A 15121-nucleotide genomic window follows, 5' to 3' on the forward strand; every position below is an offset into this window, starting at 1 on the left:
CAGAGTGAGGGATGGTGTTGAAAGCCTTGGCGAGATCTTGATAAGCTGTGTGAACCACTTTACCCTCATCTATGGCTTTGGTGACTGCTTCAAAGAAGTCCGTCAGGTTTAGGAGACATGATCTGCCTTTTATAAATCCAAACTGGGTAGGGTCCAGAGTTTGGAGATTATCAATGTCTTTGTTTATGAGTTCCATGATTATACGTTCCATGGCCTTGCAGACCAGGCTCGTAAGGCTAATGGGGCAGTAGTTCCCGGGGTCTGTCATGGCTCCCCCTTTGTGGAGTGGGATAACCATCGCGGTGTGCCATTCAGTGGGTACAAAGCCTTAGGTGAGGCTATGATTGAACATGGTACTTGGGTAGGGTGCCAGTTCATTCTGTAGTTCGTGTAGAATGCAGCCTGGGATATTTTCAGGTCCCAATGGATGCTGTGTTCTTGGCTTTGGAGCGTGTGTTTTTTACCTCTGCAGCCGTGATTATAGGAACTTTGCATTCTTCCGGTATAGAGATGGGCCTTCTAGGGGGTGAGAGGGGGGTAAAGTTAGCACTGAACCTATCTGCCAGGTTGTTGGCAATATCAGTTGGTTCTGTATATTCAGTACCATTGTGCTGTAACTCTGAGCAGATCTGAGGGTTCCCATTGAGATTCTTGATATAGCTATAGAATGCTTTGTGGTTGTCTTTAGAGTCCGTGGCAATTTTGGTTTCCTAACTAGCTTTGGAGGATTTTATGAGGGATCTCATCTTCTTACTGAGGTTGACCAGGGAGATCCTCCAGTCATGGGATTTTACTCTTTTTTTGCAACAGTTTCTTTCTTCTGTTGTAGAGTTTGTTTATGGCAGAGGACCACCAGATTGGCTTCCTTTTTTTTCAAGGATAACATCTTGGTTCTATTAGGAATAACATGATCCATGCACTCGTGTAAATGCTTATAAAGTGCATTTGTGTAGGATTCAGCAGTCATACCTTTATTGTCCGTCTGCATGGGTGTCATGAAGTTTGCCACTTCTGTCTTAAGAAGTGTGAGGTTGGCTTTGGAGAAGTTTTTTTACGATGGTTGGGTTGGGGGTGGGATGTGGATGTCTAGGCTGATTAGCTTGTGGTCGGATCTGACCAACAAGGAATTGACCTCTGGTGTGGAACACCGGTTTCCCATGTTGGTAATGACCAGGTCTAGGATATTGCTGCCCCTGGTGGGGGTGAGAATAAGTTGATCCAAGGTGTTGCAATTTATGAATTCTAGAAAACGTTTAGCAAAAGAATTGGTACATGAGTAGTTTTCCCAGTTAATGTTGGGGTAGTTGAAATCGCCCATTATTAGGGTATTGGGTTGTACCCTAATATTTTCCAGTGTATCAAGAAATGAGGAGTGGGAATCCTGGGGCATGGTGGGGGGTCTGTAGCAAGCTACAATTTGTTTTGTAGTCTCGCCAAGAGTTAGTTGCACTTGGATAATCTTGGATGCATTATGCTGTGCAACTAGCCTGGTGTTGTGGATATCCTTAATGAATATGGACACGCCTCCACCTTTAGTGCTTCGTTCTGGGTTAGGTGGCCGAAAGGTGTGGTATGAATTGTAGCCTGGTAATGCAGGGGTGCTCTCTGGAGCTTTGAACCAGGTCTCTGTCACTGCACAGATGTCAATGTTGTCCATTTTAAGGAGTGCCTCGAGTGAGTGCATTTTGAGGTTTAGACTTCTAGCATTGAGTAGCATTACCCTCAGATTTTGCTTGCTTGTACCTGTCACGGTGGTGAATTTGTCATTTGAACCTTGCCTAAAAAAGGCACTATAGGGGTGGCAAGAGCTTTAGCCAGTATCCGGAATCCTAAGGGCGACAGGTGTAGGCCATCTCTTTCAAAGCATCGTGGTCTGTCGATCATGTCGTCCCAGGCAGATAAATACTGGATTCCCTTAGAATGACAACAGAAGCCTAGCCAGTTGTTGAAGTCAATCATTTTGTCCTTGTACTGTGGTATCATTCTGGGTGATGGCAGGATGCTACTCAGGGTTAGGGTCATACCTGCCTGGGATACAAGATCTGTGAGTCTCCTCAATGTCTCATTTCATGTAGTCCAGGGAGGTACGTCTCAAGTCATTCACACAAACATGGACAATGACAGTGTCATATTTGTACTTATTGTGGAGTGACCTGAGTGCATGCGTTATGTGGCGGATCCTGGCACCTGACAGTAACTTTCTCCTTGTTTACTCTAGTGAGTGGAACATCAGTGTGCCTGACTATAGAGTCACCTATGACTAGAGTGTTGGGTACATTGTTATGCCTTATGGGCTGTGGTTGAGTGGCACACTGAGTTTGTGGGCTATGTGTCATTTGGGTTGTGTTGGGGGGGGGGTGGAGTTTGTTTGCTTTTATGCTTTGGAGGTCCCCGATGCTTGGGCAGGTTTTTATTGAGAGCCTCCGTGAATGTAGGTGTGTGTTTTGTGTTTCTATGTGTGTTTTGGTGGTGTAGGTTTTGAGGGACTATGTGATGAGTGTGGTGTGGTGCAAGTGTTTACCTTGACTTTGTTCATAGATTGGTACTAGGCTATCGGCCCTAGGGGCCTATACAAGCCTAGCCATAACTATTCCCTGGATATTTCTTCCCACAATATTTACTTCCCCGGACCCCTGTCTAGCAGGGCGACTGATGTGATCCCTAAGGTGAATTTCCTATCTCCCATCCAATGGTCAAGGTTCCTTTTGAAGAGGGCCAAGGAGGTGCTCTGCTTGACATATATGGGCAGTGTATCCCAGAGTATGGGAGTCTCTGGGTCAGGAACCTATCCCTCCAGCATGTTTTGTTCATTGTGATGACAAGGTTTAGATCCCTGGAGCGTGTGGCTCTGAGGGATTGGCATTTCTTTAAGTGGAGCATGTCCAGCAGCTCAGGGATGGACATGGCCTTGTATGTTAAGCAGAGATCACTTTTGAGTAGGCGATTATGCCACAGAGTATAGCTGGAGTTGTTTTAGACTGTCAGCCTAGGGCATCTGCTTTAGGCCTGTGCTTCTTTTAGTGACGTATTTCTGTGGCCTTTCCAGCTGTTGCAGATGTTTTGTGAGGCACATACCAAACGGGGCATTGTACTCTATAATGGGTCTAATGAGGGAGGAGTACAGTAGGGCAATGACCTCCTTTCGTCTCAATGAAAACCCCATAGTGACGAGGTGTGCCACATAGGATTTCCTGACTGTTGTGGTTATCGAAGGTGAGACCACTGTCGACCTGTGTCCCTAAGTCTCTCATCACACTTTCGGTGTTTAGCGTACTGCCACCTATGTGGTAATTCACGGGTACATGTTTTTTCCCAAAGGGGATGACTGTACATTTATTGCCATTAAGCTTGAGCCCATGGCTCTGGCACCAAGCATCTATTTCTGTAAGGCCCTGTTGTAGAATATCTACATCATTTGGGAGTTCAATAATGGCTCCCAGTTTGCAGTCATCTGCGAACTTTGTTAGTGATAATATGATTGAGAACTGTCAGTATTTTTTGCTGCTTTCTGTTTGCCAGTCTGTGTGATCTTTGTAACATGGTTGGAGTCTAAAAAAATCATATACACCAATTTCTTTCTTATTATTCTTAAATAACTGATATTTCATTGATCGTTTTGTTTTTAATTTATAAGCTAACACGTCCTGCTTCAGTTTTTTATTTCCTTTCAGAATGAGTTAGTTCAAATCTTTGAATAATATGAAGTAATAATTCGTAGTCATTCATGTTTTCTCATCTAAAACTTGAATGTCAACATTCAGTTCTTTTAACTTCCTGTCTTTATTTTTCCTTTAAAATATACTCTCACTTAACAGGTGTTATTAAATCATTCTTTTAAATCTTTAAACAGGGAATTCCATTCAGGGCTATTGTAGTACAAAATCATTTAGATACAGTATTTTTTTTATACACTTACTAAAGTAGGTGTTATCACAGAATAAGGACTTATACTTGAAACGTTACAATAATGTTATAATAACAGTATTGCCTTCCTGTACTTTAATAGAGAAGATTGTGCAACTGAGAAGGAATTAACATTAGCAAAGGGGTTGACAGGGGATTTTAATGTCATTAATCCTTAATTCCTTGGTTGATTCAACCAAGGACTTTCTCACCCTACCTTCTCCCACCTTGTGAATGGCAGGAATCTATTGCTGCTTTTGCCTTTCATGCAGACCACTTTTATGTCTTAATTTATAGTTCATCTGCCTTCCCTGCAGCTGACCATCAGTTGCCACCACTTCCGTCCTTGTTCACATGGTCAAGCCCACTTCCCCCATGCTCAGCCCAGCCCCATATCCAGGACTGGTGAAGATTGGGGATGCTGGTACAGTGTCATATTGTTACTGGTGAGTGTGTCCTAACACCAACTACCTCCCTTTAGTGACCTCTCAAGCTCCGTAAATTTGCTGTATTGGTAGCTGGCTGGCTCTTCCATACATGTGCAGCCTTTGACTAAGTAGCATACCCATTTGCAGTGTGGAGTCTGAAAGTTTGAAAAAAAGCTGCTGTATTGCAGTTAGCAGCAGCTTCCTCCCTTCCCCAGGATGGATGAGCTGACCTCATCCATCCACTTCCAGCAACTCACAGGTCCCCAACACCTGTGATACTAGTTGGAACACTCATGGTCTGTGTTGCAGTAATGACTTTTTCTTAATGTGTCTTGAGATATAATTTCCTTCTTGGGGGTGAATCTTTACAGTGACTGAGATTTTGCAATTCTGCAGAGCAGGACAGAGAGATTCATAACTGAATTTTGGAAGATAGCCAAGTCAATTCTGATACATAGTGGTGCTGTTGTTTACTAAAGATGGGCCATATTTGTTATAGATCTCTCATTATAGTAAGCGCATAACTTTTATTTCCTTCAAGAAAGACGAGGATGTTAACTCAAAAGCCTTTGTCAATTATAGATCCAAAGGTTTGGTACCAGTGAGAAGGCTTTTCATTGTTAGAATTTCCTCAGTGGTACTCACTGTAGTTGTTGCTCTTTGTTAATTAAAACTTTGTCTTAAGTCTTGCTACATTAGGTGGAGAAGACTTTGTTTTGTTTATATTCCAAGGTTTGGTTGTATTGAATCTTCTCAAATAACTTGTCTAACAGGTAGAGGTGGGCAGTTGGTCTGATATCTTTGTGATAACACAGGTTAGTTTCTTTAGACCAGGGATTCATAGCAACATGTTTAAAGGGAGGTGACATTCTTATTCTAGCTGCTGATCTTTCTAAAATGTCTTAGTTTATTAATTTTTTTTTTGTATTTTAATGTACTTGCTTACAGACTTCCGCGTTGGTGCAGTGGTAGCGTTGTTGCCTCACAGCTAGAGGTTCTCCCATTCGATTCTCGGCTGGAGTGCCTTCTGTGTGGAGTCTGCATGTCCTCCCCGCAGTTGGGTGGGTGTTCGAAAGACATGTGTAAATGGGTGTGCCTTCGTTGAAGGTTGAACGTCGAGCTGGCACCGCGGCGTTCGTGAAAATCTACTGCCAATCATTAGCGGACTCCGGAGTTCAGCTGTGGCGACCCCTAACTGGAAAAAGCCGAAAGACAACAACAATGTACTTGCTTACAGAATTGTGAAGATTACGCATTTAAACTTTTATATTGCTGCATGGTTTTGAAATGCTATTTTTTTAAATGTTACACCCCTTCCAGAAAAGATAATCGCTTTAATTTCTCAAAGTCTTTTGGGTTTCTAATACTATGAACGGACCCAATTCCTAAGTCAAAGTATGTAAAGTTCATGAAATTAATATTGTTTCAGTCTTTGGTGTTAGGTAGAAGTGCTCTTTGCAACACCAGCATTGTGCCCTGAACTGACTCCTGCAGTTCATACGGAGTTACATATACCAGTAACATATCTAAGTACGATTGTAAATTCTTTTTTAAGGCCCATTGCTCCTACAACTGTTGGAACTGTATGGATATCCTTCTTTTACATTACCCTTGTTTTTGCCTGTAAATCCTAGTATTTTATGACTTAGTCTCTCTTTGTACATAAGACACTGTAATCACTGGGTGTAGCAGTTTCAAAGATCAGTGCGACTACTATATCTGGTTTACTCGCATCTGTTTTTTGAATTGTTGGTAATGGGTGATCCAGTGTGACATAAACTTCATTTTCTGTAATGCTTTGTAACTCATGTTTCCAGTGCTTCTCTGCTTCTTCAGTATTATATGTTTTCACAATCTGTGTTGCAACAGTCTTGCCACATTATTGTGCCTTTCGTTGTATTGTCCTTTTGCCATAAGTGTACCGCACCCAGCAACAAGATGTGTGACTCTTTCCAATTCTGTTTTACAAAACCTGCATTTGTCTGTTTCTCCCACATGTTCGATGAACTTTATTAACCAACATGTACGTAGCCCACTGTCTTGGGCTGCAGATATTAATCTTCTGTCTTTTGGTTTAAATTCACGTCTCCTTAACCATGTCTGCATTAGGTCCTGATATACATGAGATTGTTCTAAGAGTTTTCTGTACTTGCTACTATATTTATGCATTTTCCTAATTTCTTGCCTTCTCTTTGTTTTTTTTTTTTTGGGGGGGGGGGCACATTTAGTTTCTGGCTGATTTTTATCTACTTCTGGTTTGATTTCCATTCCCGCTTGACACCGACATGCTTCTGCTAAGCAGGGCAGTCATCTTATTGTCATTTTCCTAATGTTTTCAAACTTTGACTATGTTTGGATCTTGTGAGGTCAGCAGATGTGTATGCACTAATACGATTTCAGATCTATACACGTAGCTAGTTTTGATGAGGACCATATCTCTTTCAGAATGGGAAGTTAGGTATGCACTGATTTTTTTTATGAATCATTTGATAAGCTTGATGTATTTTTTTCTTTTCTTGTCCAACTGATCCCGTACCTTTTGGGGCCAGTCAGCCACTCTAGAACTGTAAGTTAGGACAGGAAGAGCAGATTAGTTTGTAACTTGGACTTTGTTCCTAGATGTTAGAGCTGTTTTCAGTATTAATTTTAATTGTTTAAAATATTCCTTACTAAGGTTTATTAGCATTTGTTCATGTTTTACTGCTGATCCTTCATCAATTCCCCAAATATTTATATACTCCCTCTTGTTCAAGTTCTTTTATATCACATTCTTGTCCCAGAATTTTATTTTCTAAGTTATGCAGCTTTGCTGATTTAAAGGTTGGTTTTGCAGTTTTATCAAGACCAAATGACATTGTTGTATTTATCTGAGAATGTTGTGACTATTTTTATTTGTGCTTTCAGTTCCTCAACTGACGAACTATGCAGTTTTAAGTCAACCACAAAAAAAAGGATGGGACGTCTTTACACTTTTTTTTTTTTTTCTGGGAGCCTAATTGTAGCCATGACCTAATCTGTTAAGTGGTAGCTTAATGGGTTAAGGGCAAGACAAAAGAATAGCGATGACAGTGTCACCTTGGAATATCCCCCTTTGAATTTTTATCCCTTGAGTAATGTTTTGTCCTTTATCATCACTTAACTGCAAAGTGATTTGCCACTGTTTCATGGTTGCTGTAATGTAAAGAATCCGTGTAGGGTATATCTTAATTTGTAAGCACTCTGTTATCCATAAATGTGGGATGTTGTCATATGCTTTTTTGTACTCTATCCATGCCATTCTTTAAGGATACCAGAGTAGCTTGGATTATGTAACGACACTTCACATTGTCTTGCCTTTGAGTTTCTTGTTTGGTATCAACATGCTGAAGAATGCTGCTTTGAAAACATGTGTATTGGTCAGAAAATTCATTTGTTATAAGTGAGTTCTAAGTAGTCTTCAGAAAGCAGAAAATCAAACCGAGGATAAGGACACATTCTTACACAAACAGTGAATTATGGAGGACTTGGGTCTTTGTCATTTAGACACAAGTGGCAAGTAATGCGAAGGATCTCTATAGGTTTCTAATGAAGAAAAATGCACCATAATGGCTTGCCACTTTGGGCTAGTGGAATGTGACATTGGTAAAGAATGGCAGTAATTACAGTTGTGTGTGGAAGATGCAGACTTCATTTAAATCTAAGACACTGTCTAGAAGTAAAACAAGGTCAGGAGACAGATGACAAGTTAACTGATTGGCTGTTGACTGTTTCGTTCATTTCTTACATGCTCATTATTGTGTAAACATGGAATCTCTTTGAAGACCTTTTTTTGTTAATAGTTGTGTTTCCTCATCTTCCAGATTTATTCCAGCAGAGACCTTGAAGAAACTCTAAATAAAATTAGGGAGATACTTTCAGATGACAAACATGACTGGGATCAACGAGTAAATGCAGTAAGTAATTAATTTCTATCACATCAAGCATGATTAGCAGATTAGTGTTTATGCCACTGCAAGTCATGGGAAGTTGCATTTCATTGTAGTACCTCTGTGTTATGCTGTTTGCAGGTATGATATGTACCATCGTCACCCCCATTTTCTACATGGTGTCGGGGTATCTCATTAACTGTTGCCATTTAGTGCCACTGCCTTATCTTTTTTGATAATTTTGCTAGATTGTCACAGGTCACCAGTTACATAATCCATCCATCCATCTCTTTGCTGGACACCCTCACCTTGCCTTGTTCCTCTCTGTCCCAAATTATCTTCACCAGATTGTTTTTTGCTTTCCTGCATATGTGCCTGAACCACTGTAATCTGCTGCCTTTGACCTTTTTTGCAATTGGAGCTACTTGGGCTTCTGTAATATCCTGCTTTCTTCTTCTGTCCCATGGTGTGCATTCTGCCACCTATCTCAGGCACTTCATCTCCATCGCCTCTACTGCTTTGCCTTCCCAGGTTTCTATCTCATACAGTACTTTTGAACTTACCACTGTTTTATGCACTTTACTTTTCAGCTTCTGGTGGTGCTGCGGTAGCGTTGTCGCCTCACAGTTAAACGTTGCCTGTTCAATTCTCAGTTAGAGCGTCTTCTGTGTAGCGACATGTGTGAATGGGCGTTCCTTCGTTGAAGGTTGTGCATTAGGCCCGGCAAGCCAGTACGTAAAAATCACTGCCAATCATTAGCGGACCGGAGTTCCGCTGTGGCAACCCCTAACCGGGAAAAGCCGAAAGACACAAACTTTTCAGCTTCTTTGACATTCTTCTGGCACACACTACCTCTGACCCTTTGTGACATTTGGCTGCAGCCCCTCTGATTCTAGCTTTGACCTTCTCATTCAGACTTCCCTTCTTCTCCACCTCCCATCCTAGATACTTGGAGCTGTTAATGTATTCCACTATTATCCCTTCTGTCTCAATTTTCAACTTCTTCTGATTTCCCCTATTTGATGCCATTTCAGCTGTCTCATGTGTATTCATTTTCATCCCTGTGCCTTTAGTTTTGCATTCCATTCCTCAGTCATTTGATGAAGTTAATGCTACACCATCTGCATACAGCATCTTTGTTGTTGACCTGTTTGCTAATGTCTATCACTAGTATGAACAGCATTGGGCTCAGAGCTGAGCCTTGATGCTCACCCACTCTCACAGGGAACCCCTCTATGAATCCAGTCACTGTTTGTTCTTATGTCATTGGGTTCTTGTACATTGTTTAAATTAATTCTGCTAATGTTTGTGGGACTTCATAGCAGTGCAGGAGCACCCAAATCAGCTTTCTTGAGACCTTGTCATGTGCTTCCTCCAATTCTAAGATTGCCTATTTGGAATTTTTCCTCATCTGTCCTGCTGGAATGACTGTCGACTAGTTTTTGGTACCTCTGATAATCAAGTATCAGCTTACAGTATGTACAGTCTTGCTTGAATTTTAAAGTTGAGAAAATACATACTGACATATATTGTAGTTATGCATATCTCCCTTAATTTGTATTCTGTATCTTGCAAAATGTATTTTTTAATGCTTCCTACCTGATGGTTAACTTGGGCCAGTTTTGTCCCAAGGAGATTAATTAGTTTTAATTAGATGTAGATGATACAAGAACCAGTATGACAGTAGAGCTTCTAATACTGGAGAACTAGCCACAGACAAGATATCTGTTATTTTGGCCTGAATTCTGTATACTTGTACCTTCCATTGCTAAGGACATGCAGCTGTGTAGGTAGCATCCAGTTGCTTATCCATAAAAGTCTCTCATGCTCTTCTTGGCAGCTTCCGGGAGGGATAGGTGCTTCTGTTTTTTTTTTTTTTTTTTTTCTGGTTTGTACTTACTGTATTGTGTAGAGTTTGCTGTCACTGTTTGAGTTTACCCTGCCTAATGACCATCAGCCAGTTTTTGGTGCAGCTGGTGGTCAAGTAGTTGTATACCACTCCTCCTTTCTAACCCTTGTCTTCTAGACTGACTGGATTTTCCCAAGACAAATGGCTGCCAGCCTAGGGCCACAGGTGGTGGAGCTGTATTGATCTTGGATGAGCAGAGACTGAGGACCAAACAGTAACTGCTCCTTGCAGCAAGGATTCTTTTTTGTTGTCCTAGTTTCCCCATGGGTTGGGCATCCATTCATGTAAATACACACTCATGCATATTTCTGCACATGCCTCATTGAGTTTTCCACCCTCCTTTTGATGATGCACACTTGTTTGACATGAGTGCTGGTCTTCAGCCTCCACTAACAAAGACCATGTTTTTCTCTGTGGTAGGCAGTCCTGGTTCATTAGCTGTACAGGCTGATGCTGTGGCCCTGCATTACTAAATAATTTTTGAATCATTCACAAAAAGAAGATAAGTTTAAGCTACATTAACATAAATTATTAAAGCAGTAATGTGTGTGTTTTTAATAAAATCTAGTCTATTTTATTTAATTGTATAATTTAGTTTTAACTTTAATCTTACTTTACAGTTGTTGCTATGTATGGAACCCAGGCCGAGCCTCCAAATTATCAAATTTGATTAGTGCTGTACTCTGGTAAACTGGGCTAAATAAATAAATAAAAATAATGTCTGTAGCATGTTAAGGTAGATTACAGTATTTGCAGAAGAATCATGCAGAGAACTTTGAAGGAAAGAAAAACTAGGAAGGTTGTGAATGCAAGTATTTCTCTTAAAAAATAAGTAGTCTTAAGGAAGATCAAGAGTGAACTTCCTTTTCTTCTTTGAGGACTTCTTCTCTTTCCCCATAAAAGGCAAGAAGTGATAATTCTTCTCTGTACACTTCTGAATGAGTGTCGAAGACTAGTTGTGGAACAGTAGCTAATGCAGGACAATTTCATGTACAAGTTTCAGTGAAGGGAGATTATTCTACTAGAAAACATGCTTTTTAAGTTTTTTTGAAGTGGATTGTAAACAGGTTTTTGATGTCCAAGCCTCATTCTTCTGCTTTGGTACATCTTCCAGATCCCTTATAACTGTTAGTTTGGACTGGAATGGGATAAAGAGGTCCTGGTGAATTCCAGGATTGGGATTGGTGTTCTCTTCCCCTCAGTGTCCATGGTGGTTAGAGATACTGGTTTTACACACTATATCTGTGCCTCTTCACTAGCTCCCAGTTTGGTGTTGACGTTGATGCTTTTACCACAGTGTCCTTCATCAGTGCTGATAGCTTCTCCATAGCCTTTCATATAGATGGTCTCATCTGTGTCTGCAGCATTGGAGCTGTTGTCTTTGGTGCCAAGTACTCCTAGGACCTGCAGCATAGATATCTGGTCTCATGAATCAACCACTCGACTGATACTGTTGCGGTTTTTCTTTTTGCTGGTACTGTCAGCCTTCAAGACCTGTGGGCCAAAATCAGTTGATATCTCTGACCATGGCAACAACCTTCCTCCAGGGATGCAGTTGTCAGTATTGCTTCTGTCTGCATTGAGGCCATCAACTTCTCTAGGTCATTATTGCAGAGATGGCTAGCTTCACTGTTAATTGCTTAACAGTGCAGCAGTCATTGCAAATGATGCACCCTCTGACTTGGCATTGATGTCTGCTCAAACTCCTAGATCTGGGTTTTTAGCTCTCTTACTTCTGCAGCAGAACAGAAAATTGAAAAGCCACCAGTGAGAAGTAAACTGAGTGTCCACACCACTTTCCTATTCTTTGGACCATTCCATTCTAAGTGTACCCAAGGACAGGAATATCAAAAGAAAGCACCTAGTCTTTCCCCTGCAGACCCCCACCACCCTGCACTCGGATATAAACGGTGGAGATTATTCACCACTTTTCCTTCAAGAAGACTTCAAACTCTGGGAGACTTTGGATATGAAGAGAGGAAAGGGATAATAACCAGTCAACCCCATATTGATATTTTAGGAAATCCATCCGGATGCTTTTCACCTTCCCCAATTATCTTCTTCTTGGGTATCCTCACCTGCAGTTATAATGGTAGTGCTTCTTATGCAGAGAGTTTGGCAAGAGTCTGTTGTTGTGTCCTCTATCCCAGGAAGACTAGTCAAGATTCTCTATATTCTAAGGACTGGAAATGCTGGTCATAGGCTTTATTGTCCAACTGCGTCATGCTGACTGTAACTGTAGTGAAGGAACCTACTGTTTCAGAGCTGTATATACTAGGAGTACTACTGAAAAGAATGATTTTGTTCAAATTGCTTCTTATATTGCCTGGAGGTTTTTACAGAGATGATGTATGTTCACTTAGGAGAGACAGAAGATAAAAATAATTGTATTAAAGCCTTTTTATGGCATTTGGGAGGAAACACTCCAAGTTCAGTAGGATGGAATGTGCTAATTATATTTATTTTGTGATTTAAATTCACTTTTTTTTCTCAAAGTTGTTATGCTGTTATTACAAATAATTGATCCATTTGATGAAGATTGAAAAATTGAGAATGATTTTACCATCAAAACCCATGTTTTCCTTTAAGGAGTCTTTATGCATAGGTGAATTGCTTTCCTTTAAACCCGACCCCCACACCAATTCACCCACACACATACACACACGTACACAGAGGAGTAAATTAACTAATGCAGTAAATGTAATATTTGAGTTCAAGATAAGACATTGTGATTTAATACAAAAAAAAAAACATGAATTATCAGTCACTAATGCTGGTTTATGCAGTTGTTTGTAATTGTGTAAATTCAATATGTTGTGTAAGGCAGACTAAAATCAAAGTAAAAATATGGTTTCAGGAGCATAATATGAATGTACAAGAGGTGAATTTGAATAGTCATGTGACATTGCATTCACACATAGTATGTATAATGAGACAGACTCTGATTTTATATATCTTGTCAGTGGTACTCATCATCATCGGGGGGGGGGGGATGTAGTTAATGCTTTATAGGAAATAGAAACAAAATGTATATTAAAATTTGTTACCATTTCCCTGAAGTAATTTTGACTTCTCTTTGCAGTATCTGATTTGAGAGGACGTATGTGAAAACAGTGTTTGAGGAGGTGTGCAGATATTTGTTATTCCCACTGCCTCTGTGGCATTTTGGGTAATCTGTGGATTATCTGCCAAGGTAACTATGGTTGCCACCTTTTCAAATGCCCAAATTGGGACAATTGTGGTACAAACATCAGATTTTGGAGGCCAAAACATACCCACAGCCAGTACAAAGGACAGAACTTCACTTTTTTGCCTAAATAAAAGCTTATTCTTATAGCATTTTAGTTGTTTATTCTGTTTCATATAACATTTAGGTGTTTCAGATACAAAATAACTGTTTTATGCAACTATTACATAAAATATAGGAGATAATTTTGCCCTAATATCTCGGGGTATTTGCCATTTTTACAAATTTTGTGCAGGACAAAACTGCCAAAGCGGGGACTGTCCCTCGCAAAGTAGGACAGGTGGTAACCCTAAAGGTAACCCAGTACTGGCTAGATTTCAAAAACTTCGACTCCCCCTCCCACTCTCTTCCTGTGACAGCTGATTGGCTGAGCATATCCTGAGAAAGAAGTGAGTATCTTTTTTTGCCATCCAAAGAAGAAAGTCTTCTGACTATTCATGGGATCCATTGCTGATTTTTCTGTCTTGCTGGTCAGATAAGCCTCATTCTCTTGAGCTCTTCCTCTCATTTTAATATTAGATTTATTATTCTCTATTTTTCCTTATTTGGACAGCTTACAGAATACAGAAGTCTTCCCGGATGACCAGTCCTCCACTTTATTGTAGTAAAACAATAAAACTATTAAATCCAAGTAAAATGAAGCACTTTTCGTTTAGCACAATGGCTAAACTTCTTCAGATTTCAAACCATGGTTAAAAATACTTTCTTTTATATTCCTGCATATCAGGTTTGATTAGACATGACAGCTAAATTCAACTTCCTGATATACAGTTTCAGATCCAGTAACACTGTAATGAGGTCGGTATGCTTAACAGGTATAATTGTTAAGCCTTTTGCAAATAATTCATTAAGTTCCTTCTCAATAACGTAGTTGTACATTTTAAAATCACGTTCCATATTGTACAAAATGTCATAATTACCGGTTTGGAGACTCTCGTTTATTTCCTCTTCGAGTTGCCCGCTCTGGTGTTGGGTCACCAAATTGACAACTATAATTGTAGCTCACCTTTATTTATTATCACTATTGTGCATATATAATTTATTTTTATGCAGTATATATATTTTGTATACATTTTATATATTTTCTATACACTATTAAATACACACAAACACATTACTTTATGTATGCGCAATTGAGTACTACACAGTTTGGTCACAAGTTTAATGGAGTCTAATCACACCTGATATGCAGGGATATAAATGAATGCATTTTTAGCCATGGTTTTAAATCTGAAAAAGTTTAAACATTGTGCTAAATGAAAAATACTTCATTTTACTTGGATTTAATTGTTTTATCATTTTACTACAATAAAGTGGCGGACTGGTCATTCGGGAAGACTTCTGTATTCTGTAGTTTGTGTCTTCATTCCTAGCAAAGTGTTTATTTAGACAGCCTACAAATTTTGTGCGGATTCTGTATTCGGATGCTTAAAGTCCTTAGACAAGGTCACCTTCCTCCTTTCCCAGTTAGGTTTCAAACTGAACCTTCAAAAGTCCTTTCTCTCAACAAATTGTTTTCCTGGAATGTTGGGATAGACACAGTAAAAAGGATAGGCTTCCTACTAGAAGAAATGTTTTGACTTACCAGGGAATTTTCTTGTATTTCTCTTTTCTAAACCTGTCCCCAGTAAGAGAGGGTTCCTCAAAATTCTAAGCCTTAAAGTATCAGTGATTCTCATGATACCATTACCCAGACTGCACATGAGAAAAAGTCAGTGTTACTTAAAGA

The 15121-nt window shown here is 39.9% G+C and overlaps 1 protein-coding gene across 20 annotated transcripts in view; it reads left to right on the top strand.

Moving 5' to 3' along the window:
- Positions 1-15121, top strand: part of CLASP2 (cytoplasmic linker associated protein 2) — a 7203062-nt gene that overhangs the window by 1931806 nt on the left and 5256135 nt on the right. For all 20 annotated transcript variants that reach the window (XM_044064956.1, XM_044064947.1, XM_044064955.1 and 17 more), the window contains one exon: positions 8171-8263. In XM_044064956.1, the coding sequence (XP_043920891.1) occupies positions 8171-8263 (93 nt within the window). The remainder of the gene's footprint in view (positions 1-8170; positions 8264-15121) is intronic.

Source organism: Protopterus annectens, chromosome 3.part0 (genome assembly GCF_019279795.1).
Source record: "Protopterus annectens isolate FY-2018-M chromosome 3.part0, PAN1.0, whole genome shotgun sequence".
Taxonomy (NCBI): Eukaryota; Metazoa; Chordata; order Ceratodontiformes; family Protopteridae; genus Protopterus; species Protopterus annectens.